At 44.8% G+C, this 16,299-nt stretch overlaps 1 protein-coding gene across 3 annotated transcripts in view; it reads left to right on the forward strand.

Annotated features, from left to right (window-relative positions):
* LOC115162562 (nuclear receptor coactivator 7) overlaps positions 1 to 14,932 on the forward strand; it is a 19,490-nt gene extending 4,558 nt beyond the window's left edge. For all 3 annotated transcript variants that reach the window (XM_029713992.1, XM_029713991.1, XM_029713990.1), the window contains 12 exons: positions 3,301 to 3,417; positions 5,572 to 5,751; positions 6,156 to 6,287; positions 6,390 to 6,574; positions 6,956 to 7,362; positions 7,612 to 7,768; positions 8,501 to 8,681; positions 8,914 to 9,030; positions 10,076 to 10,228; positions 10,577 to 10,672; positions 11,442 to 11,515; positions 11,690 to 14,932. In XM_029713992.1, the coding sequence (XP_029569852.1) occupies positions 3,301 to 3,417; positions 5,572 to 5,751; positions 6,156 to 6,287; positions 6,390 to 6,574; positions 6,956 to 7,362; positions 7,612 to 7,768; positions 8,501 to 8,681; positions 8,914 to 9,030; positions 10,076 to 10,228; positions 10,577 to 10,672; positions 11,442 to 11,515; positions 11,690 to 11,825 (1,935 nt within the window). In that variant the 3' untranslated portion in view covers positions 11,826 to 14,932. The remainder of the gene's footprint in view (positions 1 to 3,300; positions 3,418 to 5,571; positions 5,752 to 6,155; positions 6,288 to 6,389; positions 6,575 to 6,955; positions 7,363 to 7,611; positions 7,769 to 8,500; positions 8,682 to 8,913; positions 9,031 to 10,075; positions 10,229 to 10,576; positions 10,673 to 11,441; positions 11,516 to 11,689) is intronic.
* The last annotated feature ends 1,367 nt before the right edge of the window (positions 14,933 to 16,299 follow it).

Genomic DNA, 16,299 nt, shown 5'->3' on the forward strand with positions numbered 1-16,299 from the left:
TCATTAACATTTGTTTTTCAACCACTCCACAAATTTCTTGTTAACAAACTCTAGTTTTGGCAAGTCGGTTAGGACATCTACTTTGTGCATGACACAAGTAATTTTTCCAACAATTGTTTACAGGCGGATTATTTCACTTATAATTCACTGTATCACAATTCCAGTGGGTCAGAAGTTTACATAGACTAAGTTGACTGTGCCTTTAAACAGCTTGGAAAATTCCAGAAAATGATGTCATGGCTTTAGAAGCTTCTGATAGGCTAATTGATATAATTTGAGTCAATTGGAGGTGTACCTGTGGATGTATTTCAAGGCCTACCTTCAAACTCAGTGCCTCTTTGCTTGACATGGGAAAATCAAAAGAAATCAGCCAAGCCCTCAGAAAAAATGTGCAGACCTCCACAAGTCTGGTTCATCCTTGGGAGCAATTTCCAAATGCCTGAAGGTACCATGTTCATCTATACAAACAATAGTACGCAAGTATAAACACCATGGGACCACGCAGCCGTCATATTGCTCAGGAAGGAGACGCGTTCTGTCTCCTAGAGATGAACGTACTTTGGTGCGAAACGTGTAAATCAATCCTAGAACAACAGCAAAGGACCTTGTGAAGATGCTGGAGGAAACGGGTACAAAAGTATCTATATCCACAGTAAAACGAGTCCTATATCGACATAACCTGAAAGGCCGCTCAGCAAGGATAAAGCCACTGCACCAAAACTGCCATAAAAAAGCCAGACTACGGTTTGCAACTGTACATGGAGAAATGTCCTCTGGTCTGATGAAACAAAAATAGAACGGTTTGTCCATAATGACTATCGTTATGTTTGGAGGAAAAAGGGGGGAGGCTTGCAAGCCGAAGAACACCATCCTAACTGTAAAGCACGAGGGTGGCAGCATCATGTTGTGGGGGTGCTTTGCTGCAGGAGGGACTAGTGCACTTCACAAAATAGGTGGCATCATGAGGCAGGAAAATGATGTGCATATATTGAAGCAACATCTCAAGACATCAGTCAGGAAGTTAAAGCTTGGTCGCAAATGGGTCTTCCAACTGGACAATGACCCCAAGCATACTTCCAAAGTTGTGGCAAAATGGCTTAAGGACAACAAAGTCAAGGTATTGGAGTGGCCATCACAAAGCCCTGACCTCAATCCTATAGAAAATGTGTGGGCAGAACTGAAAAAGCGTGTGCGAACAAGGAGGCCTACAAACCTGACTCAGTTACACCAGCTCTGTCAGGAGGAATGGGCCAAAATTCACCCAACTTATTGTGAGAAGCTTGTGGAAGACTACCCGAAAAGTTTGACCTAAGTTAAACAATTTTAAAGACAACGCTACCAAATACTAATTGAGTGTATGTAAACTTCTGACCCACTGGGAATGTGATGAAAGAAATAAAAGCTGAAATAAATAATTATTTCCTATTATTCAGACATTTCACATTCTTAAAATAAAGTGGTGATCCTAACTGACCTAAAACATGGAATTTTTACTAGGATTAAATGTCAGGAATTGTGAACTGAGTTCAAATGTGTTTGGCTAAGGTGTACAGTATGTCGACTTCAACTGTATGTGGAACTACTGTAAATCCTACTGTAGCCTAAATATAACTTAATCAAGGCAAAAACATGTATTCAATAACTTTGTTTTTTTTGGTCTAGAAAATCCCTTTGCCAATGCGTTTCTGTCTAGAAAATATACATTGAGAAGATCTACAGCATATCAAGAAGCTTTCAAGGACCAATATTGCTTTGAGTCTGGTATAGGGGGATAGGGGTGACGTGTTTGTATATTGATTTATGCAACATATGGAGTAGTCAGAATGTATGTCTATTCTTTACTCTTTGTATTCTTTGCAGTTTAGTACTTGGTCTATAAACTTCTGTGTTATGAAAATATCAATGAGTTCCATGTCTGTCATGTATGAAGTTGATTCACTAAACCAGTATTCAAATAATGTCGAACTGGTACATTTACATGTACACTTACGTCATTTAGCAGACTTACAAATTGGTGCATTCACCTTATGATATCCAGTGGAACAACCACTTTACAATAGTACATCTATATATTTTTTTGGGGGGGGGTTAGAAGGATTACTTTATCCTATCCCAGGTATTCCTTAAAGAGGTGGGGTTTCAGGTGTCTCCGGAAGGTGGTGATTGACTCCGCTGTCCTGGCGTCGTGAGGGAGCTTATTCCACCATTGGGGTGCCAGAGCAGCGAACAGTTTTGACTGGGCTGGACTTGGGAAGGTTGAACACCAGCCGGGCTGCGGCGATCTGGATGAGTTTTAAGGGTTTAATGGCACAGGCAGTGAGCCCCGCCAGCAGCGAGTTGCAGTAATCCAGACGGGAGATGACAAGTGCCTGGATTAGGACCTGCGCCGCTTCCTGTGTAAGGCAGGGTCGTACTTTGCGAATGTTGTAGAGCATGAACCTACAGGATCGGGTCACCGCCTTGATGTTAGCGGAGAACGACAGGGTGTTGTCCAGGGTCATGCCAAGGCTCTTAGCACTCTGGGAGGAGGACACAATGGAGTTGTCAACCATGATGGCGAGATCATGGAACGGGCAGTCCTTCCCTGGGAGGAAGAGCAGCTCCGTCTTGCCGAGGTTCAGCTTGAGGTGGTGATCCGTCATCCACACTGATATGTCTGCCAGACATGCAGAGATGCGATTCGCCACCTGGTTATCAGAAGGGGGAAAGGAGAAGATTAATTGTGTGTCATCTGCGTAGCAATGATAGGAGAGACCATGTGAGGATATGACAGAGCCAAGTGACTTGGTGTATAGTGAGAATAGGAGAGGGCCTAGAACTGAGCCCTGGGGGACACCAGTGGTGAGAGCACGTGGTGCGGAGACAGATTCTCGCCACGCCACCTGGTAGGAGCGACCTGTCAGGTAGGAGATGGAGATGCCCAACTCGGAGAGGGTGGAGAGGAGGATCTGATGGCAGCCTGTATCACTGTCTTGTTTAAAAATGTTTTACACACACAAAAGCATACAAGCAATTAGGCATGTTCCTACACACTCTCTCATACCCACACACATACAGTAGCGGAGTGTGAATAATGCCCGCAGACATGGAGTCTCAAACGTCGGGAACGTAATTTAGGTCAATGGACCCATCTGTCAATAGCTAAATCCTGTGTTGTGCGGATGGAGGGTTCACATGATGTTGGGCTTGTCAGAGGACTGTGGAGCCTCAAATGAAGGGAACGGCTTGGCATTCTTTGGTCTGATTTCTGAAAATATTGGAGTACTACCTAAAATGGATTTCTGCACTGCGTACACACAGGCTCACCATGAAGACACGGTGTTCAGTGTCACCTCCAAGTGTAGTAGCCTGGCAGATCAGACTAAGCTGAACAGGCAGCTCTCCACCTCCATCTCTTCCTCCCTCATCTCCCGGCAGGTAAGAGTCACCATGGTTCCCACCCTTATCAGATGCTGCATCCTGTACACATACATACAGTATCTTCCAGAGCCAACATTTACACTTTATATATATATACGTGACATCTTCTGTAACTTCTCCTCACTCCACATGTGACACCTTGAAATGTCACAGGGGCGAAAAAAACATTAATTACAGGCCTATGGGCACGATCAACCTCATATCATTTGAGCAGACACTGACAAGATGTACATCATTATCTTTTATATCTGCATATGTTTTTCCCAGTATGAAGTTTCAAGGTAGTGACATAATACACTACATGACCAAAAGTATGTGAACACTTGCTCGTCGACCATCTCATTCCAAAATCATGGGCATTAATATGGAGTTGGTCCCCCCTTTGCTGCTATAAGTCTCCACTCTCCTGGGAAGGCTTTCCACTAGATGTTGGAACATTGCTGCTGGGACTTGCTTCCATTCAACCACGAGCATTAGTGAGGTCGGGCACTGATGGGCGATTTAGGCCTGGCTCGCAGTCAGCATTCCAATTTATCCCAAAGGTGTTCGTTGGGATTGAGGTCAGGGCTCTGTGTCAAGTTCTTCCACACCGATCTCAACAAAGCATTTCTGTATGGACCTCGCTTTGTGCATGGGGGCATTGTCATGCTGAAATAGGAAAGGGCCTTCCCAAAACTGTTGCCACAAAGTTAGAAACACAGAATATTCTAGAATGTCATTGTATGCTCTAGCATTAAGATTTCCCTTCACTGGAACTAAGGGGCCTAGGCCGAACCATGAAAAACAGCCCCAGACCATTATTCCTTCTCCACCAAACTTTACAGTTGTCGCTATGTATTTGGGTAGGTAGCATTCTCCTGTGATCCGGCAAACCCAGATTTGTCTGTCGGACTGCCAGATGGTGAAGCATGATGACTCATCACTCCAGAGAATGCGTTTCCACTGCTCCAGGGTCCAATGGCGGTGAGCTTTACACCACTCCAGCTGACGCTTGGCATTGCGCATATTGATCTTAGGCTTGTGTGCAGCTCCGCCATTTCAGGAAGCCCTGGACGAACAGTTCATGTGCTGACGTTGCTTCCAGAGACAGTTTGGAACATAGTGCAGGTCCCGTTCTATGATTTTTGTATGGCCTACCACTTTGCGGCTGAGCCTTTGTTGCTCCTAGACATTGCCACTTCACAATAACAGCACTTACAGTTGACTTGTGGGAAAGGTGGCATCCTATGACGGTGCCACGTTGAATCACTGATCTCTTCAGTAAGGCCATTCTACTGTCAAGGCTTGTCTATGGCGATTTCACAACTGTGCTCAATTTTCTACACCTGTCAGCAAATGCTGGCTGAAATAGCCGAATCCACTAATTTGAAGGGGTGTCCACATACTTTTGTGTGTGTATATATAGTATGTTTTACTTGTACCTTCCACTATGATTTGACATGCAAAGTGAGGGAAAGACTACGTAGCCTTCACCACATAGTCTTCAGAGAACCTACAGGTAACTGGCAAAATAAAATAAACACCAACATAAAATGTCTTAATAGGGCGTTGGGAAACCATGAACTGCGAGAACAGCTTCAATGCACCTTGGAATAGATTCTACAATTGTCTGTAACTATTGGAGGGATATAACACAATTTTTCCACAAGAAATTCCATAATTTGGTGTTTAGTTAATGGTGGTGGAAAATGCTGTCTCAGGCGCCGCTCAAATCTTCCATAAGTGTTCAATTGGGTTGTCTGGTGACTGACACTCTCCCTCTATGCTCCTTTGAGACCACTCTTTCAAAGTCACAGATCTCCTCTAGCCATGTTAGCCAAAATAATGGGCAACTCTGCATTTTTATACATGACCCTAAGCATGGTGATGTTAATTACTTAACTCTGGGACCGCACCTGCTTTCTATATACTTTGTATCCCTCATTTACTTGTGTTTCCTTAATTTTAGCAGTTACCTGTATTTGCATGGTTACCAAATCAAGCATCCACCCCTCCACTCCAGTAGGCTACAGATAAGACCACAGTAAAGCAGATTTTAAAGTTCACAGTACAACGGAAAGAGGAAGTGGGAGGTCTTAGGCTGGGCAGAGTTGTATTTACAGCAGTGCACGAATGTGTGTTGTGATGTTACTCTGTGCTTTCATTTTGAAGAACCTCCGCGTTCCCAAGAGTAAAGGCTCTGGCCAAGGCTCATCACCCGCAGTGATGCACCTTGACCCCAACCTCAGGCTGGAGCCAGAGTTGGACACTAACCCAGGGCTTGGGCTTTTTCCGGCCCCATCTGCCAGCTCTCACTCCCCGTCACCAGATGCAGAGTATGACAAACTACTGGTAAGGATAATGTGAATGAATTCCACAAATCATACAGAAGAGGAAGTACATTTGACAATGTTTTTAAATTATTTAACCATGATTATCTGGCTCCTATCAGGCCTTTTAAGGGAGTGTGTTCTTGCTTTTCCGATGGTAGAATTGAATGTTCTTGTCACATGGTTTTTAAATTAAGCTGAAATTGTTCAATAGAATAAGAGCCAATGCAGGACTGGAAAAACTTGGCTAATGGCAATGATTGATTTCTGTGAGAACTGTTCTTTTAAAACCAGCTTAGTCATCTCTGTGTATATAAAGCACTGTCTAACAAGTGGCAAATGCCTGCTTTAGACATTAAGTCAAGTGGAGAAGTGCTACTGAGCTACGGTTGTGTTTTTGCTCTGTGCTTGTTTTGATTCTCCCAGGATGTGGAGGCGGTGCCAATGCCTGACGGACGGCTCTGCCTACTGGCCCTCCCTCCCGAGTGCTCCCAAAGGGAAGGGCAAGCCGCCATGCCATATCTCAAATTGTTTTGCCGCTACATCACTGACCGCAAGGTGAGTGGAGACTAGCACCATTCTCACTCAACTCTCACGCACCTCGCTCTCGCAATTCTTGCTCACCCCTCGCTTACCTTTCTCACCTCTCTCTCTCACCAGGGTGTGGTTTCTGGTATCTTGCTAGTGACGTCCAATAAGATCTTCTTTGACCCGTGTAAGACCCACCCGTTGGTGGTGGAGCACGGCTGTGAGGAGTACCTGCTGTCCTGCTCAGTGGACAGCCTGGACTCTGTCTCGTTCTACTCGGACATTTCCCACGTGCACTTCAACACCTCCACACACAGGTCAGCATTAAATGACAATGTGCACGATTGAGACACACATATTTGGTGCAGCTCTTCACAGATCAACATACTGTGTCTTCACATTGCCTGGAAAGGCGTTTTAACCTAGGAGGTCACTAAAATAATCCTATATTCTGGGCAGACCTGTCAAATCGGTAGATCGCAAATACGCACTGACTGAATCAGTGTGGGTGAGTCTCTGACAAATCCACAGGTAGCCACAGTGACCTTAAACTCTGTATGTTCTCTGTGATATCTAGCAGTGCAAATGGAGTATAGCCAATGAAATTGGTCCATGGATTTCTATGGTATCAAGGAGCGCTTGCTGGGTCACATTGCAGAACATGCAACATACATAGGTGGTTGTTTTTCTGTCGCTAGGTGGAAAGGAACTAAAAAGACCCAGAAAACTGGCTCCAAAACTGGCAAGACGCTCCAGCAGGGTGGGAGGCGAAGCAGCAGTAGCCCACAGCACAAGGGGGAGACTGTCCCAGTGCTGGTCTCTGCTGCTACGTCGGAGCTGAGGTCTGCCCTGGCTCTCAGCCTGGTCCAAGGGTTTGCTGAGGAGGAGAGTAGCAGTGACATGACTCAGGCAGAGAAGCAGCTGGAGGGGAAGGGAAGCCCACTGGAAGAGCTGGTTGTGCAGTCATCCGGGGCTGTGCTGAGCAGTGCTGCCACCTTCTGTTGTGGAGGACAAGAGGCAGCAGGGACGGGAAATCTAGTGAGAATGGAGCAGGTGGACAGAGAGGGGACGGAGAAGGAGCAGTCTGTGAGGAATCGGACGCCAGGTAAGGAAAGGAATCAAGTCAATAGTTTTATGTCATTGTTTTATCCCAAGCAGCACTGTGTGGTTGAAGTCTGCTTGAGAAGTTTGTAGGAAGATGGTATAACAAATGGTTCCCACTCAGTCTCTGTTTTGCTACCCAGTCACTTTCTCCATCCTCCCCCCTTTTCTCTTTCTCTCTCCCCTTTTCTCTTTCTCGCACTCTTTCCCCCCTCCCTCTTTCTTCCTCCCCCCTACTTCTCTCCTACTCCAGGCCTCTCTAGACCTTCAGGGACTTTTGGATGTCTCATGTTTGTCAGGCTGCGGCTCCAGGGGTCCGCTGGGAAGAAGGGTGTGGCTGCAGGCTTGCAGCTGGGGACAACCAAAACCTTACCCCGGAGGGATGCCTGGTTCACCTTTTCCCAGGAGAGGTAACAGTCTGGAGCCACAGAAAGACTGTTTTAGTTTAGCATTAACTTACATTCTGTGAACATTAGCACCTCACACTGACAATGTCTGACATTAACATAATGTTTACATGTCTTTTTTCCCTTTTTTTAATCCTTTTTTCTCCCCAATTTCGTGGTATCCAATTGGTAGTAGTTAGTCTTGTCTCATCGCTGCAACTCCCGTACGGACTCGGGAGAGGCGAAGGTCGAGAGCCGTGTGTCCTCCGAAACACAACCCAACCAAGCCGCACTGCTTCTTGACACAATGCACATCCAACCCGGAAGCCAGCCGCACCAATGTGTCGGAGGAAACACTGTACACCTGGCGACCGTGTCAGCGTGCACTGCGCCCGGCCCGCCACAGGAGTCACTAGTGCGCGATGAGACAAGGATATCCCTGCCGGCCAAACCCTCCCTAACCCGGACGACGCTGGGCCAATTGTGCGCTGCCCTATGGGCCTCCCGGTCACGGCCGGCTGCGACAGAGCCTGGACTCGAACCCAGAATCTCTAGTGGCACAGCTAGCACTGCGATGCAGTGCCTTAGACCACTGCGCCACTCGGGAGGCTTGTGGAGGCATGTTTACATGTCTTGTTCAGCAATTTCAATGCCCTCCCTTGCTGAGGAATATAGAGACTTTTACAATTCTCACTAGAAGTAAGTCAAAGGTCTTTAACACTAAATCTTTCTGCTCTCATGTCTTGTTGTCTGTAGCTCAGACGAGCTCTATGCCTATCTGAGCCACTGGAGGCCTGACCTATGCATACTGGAGGGAGGGTCGGAGGAGGGGGAGGGCGACAAAGACGAGTTTGTACTGGTCGACAACGGAGAGGAGGAGGAGGAGGAGGAGGAAGAAGTGTCCAAGAACCACGGACGGACAGGGGAGGACTGGGAGGTAAGTCTGTATATTAAAGTCATTGAGGAAAGTCCTAAAGTCTGTAGTGGCTGACAACAAAAATGGCTATTTCCATTAACTTTGACTAGAGCGTCAGTGGTGACGATGCATCTTTTGCACGTCTTGCCCTGGGGAAGTTTTGAGCAGTGTTTTAGGTGGGGTGGGGTCCGGAGTTGTTGTTTGAGTGCGAGGTTAATGGGTTTATAACTAGGTTGCGTGTCTTGTCTTGCAGATGGTGTCAGTGGAGGATGGTGGCGGGAGACTACCTCTGGTCATGGACAAAGATCCAGAGGGACTGTGTGAGATCGTAGAGCAGAGTCGCATCTTGGACGCAACACTTGTCAGAGAGGTAAGCACCCAACCATAGACATGTATGTCGGATCTTTACAAAACACTGTCTGATCTAATCACACCTGCACAAATTCACAATGGAAGATTATTCTCATCCATTATTGGATAAGAAGGAGATTATGACTTCATTAATCCCCAAGGGGAAATTAAATGAAAGCTTCTCATGACATGTCACTGGTCAGCACCACACATATAGAAGAAATTGCACACATTCCTCTTCTTGCCTCTAGTTCCATAAATGCATTACAAGTTCATCATTCCCTGTCTGGTCTGGGGTAAAAGATAAATCCAGAGTCTGAGACAAAACCTGACTTTTCTGATTCTGCCTCCGTCTCCCTCAAGCAGCGTTGGCCTTCAGTCATACACACAGAGCCATTCATGACTGAACCTTCGTGCTGAGTAGAGTACTGAAAATACTCAACCCCTACTGTGGCCATATCTCAAAAAGGGGGTTATGTATAAGGTAGAATGCTGGTAGTGAACTCCTGTGGAGAGATTGAAGCAGAGCAGTGCTGTGAGCACTTTGAACCAATACATTAGCTATGGCGCCTGCAGGTCAGCTCTTCAAATGTCTCATGTCCAGGCTCATTCACTTGTTGGATAGATGAAGATTAGCTCAACAGAGGAAAAGCTTAGCTAAAGAAAAGGGTAATATAATTGGATATCAATTATTACAGTTTTCTCCCTTTTTCCTTAGCTCAACAGAGGAAAATCTTAGTTAATCTTGTAATAAGTGTCTATTCTTCCATTTTAACTTTTTATTTAACTAGGCAAGTCAGTCAAGAACAAATTCTTATTGACAATGACGGCCTACACCGGCCAAACCCGGACGACGCTGGGCCAATTGTGCGCCGCCCTATGGGACTCCCAATCACGGCCGGTTGTGATACAGCCTGGATTCAAACCAGGGTGTCTGTAGTGACGCCTCAAGCACTGAGATGCAGTGCCTTAGACCGCTGCGCCACTCGGGAGCCCACCTGTGCCCCTGCTCTCCAACCCTCTCACACAACTCTTTCTCCTTCTCAATCCTTCCCTCTCTCCAGCTCTCAGCCGAGTTGCCTCCCAGGACAGTGGGCCACATGTGGCATCTGGCCTATAGCACATCTCTTCACGGCTCCAGCCTCAAGTCCCTCTACCGGAAGCTGAACGGCAGCGACTCGCCTGTACTCATGGTCATCAAGGACTCGCTCAATCAGGTGACTTTTTTTTATGGACTCAGATTTTAAATTTAAGTCACAAACTCCCCAATGTTCCACCCACCACCCTCAACATTTTGAATATCTATCCGCTTTAGAGATTCAACACAAACACGTACCATAGAGCACTTGCTTTTCATGGCATTTGCACTATTGACTTCAGACACTCACAACTGCTCCAGAAACTATGGTGGGGTTGGTTTGAATAACATATGATTTGCCAGGAGTCACAAGAGTTCATTGTGGACTTGTGGTCACCTATGAAGACCGCCATTGTATGAGCTCGGTCTTGTTTGGTTACCAGAGGGTTGTGTTTTTGTTAATGGTAGGTATGTTTCTGTGCCCCAGGTGTTTGGGAGCTTTCTCTCACACCCACTGAGGCCAAGCGAGACCTTCTATGGCACAGGAGAGACATTCCTCTTCATGCTGCATCCTCGATTCAAGGTCAGACAAGACACACACACACACACACACACACACACACACACACACACACACACACACACACACACACACACACACACACACACACACACACACACACACACACACACACACTATGATGCATACACTACACTTACACAACCATTGCCAAACAATTCTCTCCCACATTTTCTAATCCGAAATGTGTCTTAAGGTATTGCTGCAGGATTGTTTTGTCAACCTAAGTGAAGACAATACTGTTTGTTGCAAATCTTGCTGATGTAATATTGCAGGAGTTTCCATGGCAGCCAAATTACTATTCACATCAAGGTCTCTACCAACGTCACATGATCAATTTAATGCAAGACTGGATTATGAAAGGTCACGTTTTGGCTTTTTAAGCACAAACAACATTTAAGAAGTTAGGAACTCATTGCTATCAATCACATGAGGTTGGTGGCACCTTAATTGGGGGGGACGTGCTCGTGATAATGGCTGGAGAGGAATAGGGGGAATGGTACCAAACACACGGTTTCCATGTTGATACCATTCCATTAGCTCCGTTCCAGCCATTATTATGAGCCGTCCTCCCCTCAGCAGCCTCCTGTGCTATAAATAGTGTGCTGTATATGCAGAGCATTACAAAGGCCAAGTTCATTGATTTGCAATTCACCTGGTCTGCAATGCGGAAAGGGCTGCTGTCAGAGAAGTAAAGCATTAATCAGATAGGACCCTAAGGTACTCCTGTGTTGGTGTCCCTGACTGACTCTGCCCTTGTCACTTCCCATAGTGTTTCAGATGGACCAGAGAGAACTCCTTCTTCATAAAGGGAGACCTGGACTCTTTTGCTATCGGAGGAGGAAGGTAGAGCCACTCCCAATTATAGAAATGTGTTACATTATGGTTTTCTTGATGCTGTTTCTATTTCCTTGACACTTACTGTCCATTGCTTTGTGGTACAGTATGTGCCAATATGTTTTGGAGAACACATTACTTTACTCTAAAACAATGAAATGCGTTTCTTTCTCTCTTCCGCAGTGGTCACTTCGGCCTGTGGCTGGATGAGACGCTGTACCTGGGCAGGAGTAGCCCATGTTACACCTTCAACAACTGCTGCCTCTCAGAAAGAGACGACTTCCACGTCATAGAGCTAGAGGTGTGGACGTTCTGGTGAAGGCCTGCCCTCTTCAACTTGCCTAGCAACACCCACTCACGATGTCTGGCTGTCCAATGACTGCTTTAAACAAGACTCTAGAACCCATCTCTTCTAGAACAATGAGTTGGATGTACCTCACTATTTTGACTTAATTCTGTGGTTTTAGGCTGCGAACTGAACTGTGATTATTCTGAACCTCATCTCTGAATGTGGACCAAACCATTAGGTGGAGGAGGGGTGTTGGTGGTTGTAGCCTCACTGCATTGGAAGACTTGCCCTGTTGCAGCCCCCCACTCCTTTCGCAGGTTGGTATGGTCCTCACTTCAACTGACTCTGCATTGTGGATACTGTAGTTCAGTGGTGGAATTCACATCTTCTAGCAATGGATCTCCATCTGAAGGCCTACCTGCATGTGTAAGCCTGCATTTCCACCCCAGCACAATTGGCACTGTTATTCTGGCACCATCTTTTTTTTTTACACATCTTTTTGCTGCCTGTGAATCGCTAACCTGAAGGTGGCTGTCTCTTTTGTAAAACGGAGGAACTGAAATTCGAAGAACTAGGGGCTCACTATGCCCCTTTTTGCATATAGACCAAATTATATGACCTGATGTACAAATTTAGTCAACGTGAACAAAAAAAAGGACTTGGGGGACATGGTCGAACCTAAATATCTTTAGAAATGTTTAATGTTAACCACTCAATCAAACAATACCTGAAAGTTGCTGTCACTGATCAGAAGTTAGATCTATGTTCCCACAATATAACAAGTAGACAAAATCAACAAAATGTGAAAAATAGGGCTAATGTTATTATAACATGTCTTTATCTGATACTTTTTGAGAAACATTGATTTCATCCAGTGGTCATTGCAAGCTTACGGACCGAAAATAACAATCAAGACTCCTTTTAGCATAGACCCAATCTATTTTTTTTTTTTTTTTTGCACAAAATTTGGCAAACAGTCAAAGGTTATTTCAAGGGGATGACTACCTCTGCAATGCTAACGTGCCTATATTGCAGTGCTTAAAAGGAAAGATTCAACCATTTTGAATGTTGTATCATATTTGTGCATCTCTGAGCGACGTTCTATCAATTCCTAGGGTCCTTTCATGTTTATCTGAGCTATTCGCTGTTCAAGCAGGCAAAAATACAGCCTGCTTGAACAGCGAACAGCTCAGATGCACGTGAAATTAACTCTGGAATTGATAGAACAGAGATGCACATACGATATAACATTCAAAATGGGTGAATCTTTCCTTTTAGAGGATGGAGTAATAACATTTCGTTAAGATATTACCTGTTTCAAGTGTCAATGTACACGTGGTAGAATCCGCAAAGAATATCACTAAGTCCATTTCATCTTGCTCTTAACTGTTGATTTTGTTAGATAATCTTTGGTGTAGTCACACTTTAAATTCTGATCTCATGGGCAAGGTGTTAATTAACCTGTAGATCCATAACATGAGATCTACATCAACAATGTTTGGCTTCATATGTGCCAGCATCCAACTTTTTGTGTTTCCATGACAGCTGTTGGCGACCTCGGGAACAGAGCAGGGGTGTTGCCTGCAGAGGTTTTAGCAATGACATCAGGCCTTGGCCAGCCAACTTTGGACTTTCAGGCAAGGCCGTCACAAACTGCTAAAACTCCACAGGGAACGACTTGACCTGCTCTGCCACTCCAACAATGACAAAGTATGACAGAAATCTATGGCTCTTTACATATTGCAAAACAGTGCTTATTAAGAAAAACAATAATTAGTACAATGCATTATGGTGCAGTCTGCTTGTTTTGGTGTGAAAACGTTTTAAGTGAGTAAAACAAATTTGAACTCACTATTACAACAATTAAATATGAATTAGTCAATAGTAGCAGAGACCAAAGCGATGTTTAAAAGCTGGCTACTTTTCTGACTGATGAGAAGTATGTCTACTTGAACGTCTAGCTATTGAGTTTAGTTATAAAAAAAAACATGTCTAAAGCGTATTTCTTCAGAAGGGCTCAACTGGTATAGCTGCCACTGTCATTTGAAGAGGTTCTTGTAATACTGATCATGTTGGATGCTAATGAAACCTGAAAAGTTGCCATCGCCGAAGGAATCGGATCCCTACACAGAAGTTGGACGTTTAGCGTTTCATTTGATCATTATCCTTCAGAGGAATTACCCTAATTTACAGACACAAAATTGACTGCTGCCGCTGCCAGTCTTTACTGTGCTAGGTATTCCTTGGCTTTCTCCAGCCCCTCTTTGAGAAAATTGATGTATCTTGCAGTGGAGGGGTCCTCGAACCCCCCCCCCCCCCCCAGAGAAGCTAAATGTGGCGTCTTCCTCAGGCTTCATGGACGTCTCGTCCAGAAAGTAATTAGCATTGATGTGGTGGACGTAGAGTCATTAGGAATTTTTTTTTGTCATTTTCACACAACCTTATTGCCGTTTTTTATTTTATTTTACTTGGGTCTGGCACAGGCACCAATTACATTCCCTTAAAGTTTTAGCTTATTTTCAACTTCCCTATTGTCGTTTCCTCCAAACCAGTTAAATTTGTTAAGTATCCAAATCAAAGTTTATTGGTCACACATACAGATTTGCAGGAAGGGCTGGGTAGGTTACTTTCTAATTGTAAACCGTTAGTCAAATTTAATCTGATTACTTTGTTACTTTTAGTTTAATTTCCCCTTGAGGCATTAGACACACTATTTACAAATTGAATGACATCTACTGCAGGATAAATCCATGTTAGTTTACATAGCTGGTCATAAATGGATGTTGCATGGCATTTTGGGTTGGTTTTGTAGGCTTCTTCTGTCCCATTGCTTTCTACTACAGATAATAATACAATTTAGATGATCTTTACATTGAAAACCAAAGTCTGTCAGATTTCCAGTCATTCCAATTAATTTAATACCCCTTGATCTTCAAGAATATGACTTGGAAATATGGAAGTATAGATTAGCCAAATTGTTACACCTGAGCATAACCCAAAAATGATGGACTTATTAGCCTGCCCTACTCTTTTGTTCATGATTTTGTTGTCATGGAGGACTGATTGGGCTCATTGCTTCAAGTTGAAAAATAAATGCTGCTCTCATGGAATGGAATGCTTTGGGCACTACCGAAAAATGTATTGTTGGTGACACTTTGATATCTTGATCATTTGCAGCTGTTTAAAGGGCGAATCCACAGTTGAAACAATAACAAAGCTGCGTCTTTTGGTAAAATGCTGAGGGATAGGCCTGGAGAAATGTATCCACTCTCAGATTAAGACAGCTATGGATGCAAGGACTGACCATCCATGATATCACAATTATTGTTTTAACCATGTTATATGAGTCTATACAGTGTTTGTTTACATTTACAATGTTTACAAACATTGGCGAAAAACAAGCTTATATTTTGGGTTCTCATGGGGTGTGATAGTTGAACTAAGCTCATGAAGTATTTATAGGTTATAGTCTTCAATAATCAATAGGTATATATCATTAATTTACAAGTTTAAAAAAATGGATGTAGTGTCCTCCCGAGTGGCACAGCGGTCTAAGGCGCTGCACTGCATCGCAGTGCTAGAGGTGTCAGTACAGATCCAGGTTGGATCCAGGGCTGTGTCGCGACCGGGAGACCCATGAGGCGGTGCACAATGGGCACAGGGTCGTCCGAGTCAGGGGAAGGTTTGGCTGGCTGGGATGTCCTTGTCCGATCGCACTCTAGCGACTCCTTGTGACAGCCGGGCACATGCACGCTGACTTCGGTTGCCAGCTGTCCGGTGTTTCCACCAACACATTAGTGCGGCTGGCTTCCGGGTTAAGCGAGCAGTGTGTCAAGAAGCAGTGCGTCTTGGCGGGGTCGTGTTTTGGAGCATGCATGTCTCTCGACCTTCGCCTCTCCCGAGTCCGTACGGGAGTTGCAGCGATGGGACAAGACTAACTACCAATTGGATATCACGAAAATGTTAAGTACAAAAAATGTAAAGTATGGATCTACCAACTACAAATTTCCCCTTTGTGTCCATCAAAACTGCTCGAGTTTGAACATGTGTCCGTTAGGCCTATGGATAATTTTGTCAGCACAAATTAGATTTAATATTAAAAGCCCCACTCGTGTTCTTAAATTAAACTCGTTTTTGACAGTATGGAGCACATTACCACAGAGGAGTTTAGAAGGTAGGAACTCAAACTTTAATTCCATAGGCTGGGATCTGCAGCTGTTACAGGGGTAATAACATGGTAACAAAGTGGAAACGAGTTGTAAACTCACTGGACTAGGCTTGATGAGGAATCCCAGAGTTCCCTCACCTGAAGACTATGTCCAGATAGAAGTCTCTGGCAGCTCGAATGCAGGCCACGGAGGGGCGAAGCGGGACTTGATGAAGGGCCGTGGGTGGGACATATTCAGCAGTGAGTGAATGAGAACCTGTGGGGAAACAAACACAGCCACTGCTATGATCATGTATTTCATTCAAACAAGTTATAGGACATTTGATACAATTTGCT

Source organism: Salmo trutta, chromosome 25 (genome assembly GCF_901001165.1).
Source record: "Salmo trutta chromosome 25, fSalTru1.1, whole genome shotgun sequence".
Classification (NCBI taxonomy): Eukaryota; Metazoa; Chordata; class Actinopteri; order Salmoniformes; family Salmonidae; genus Salmo; species Salmo trutta.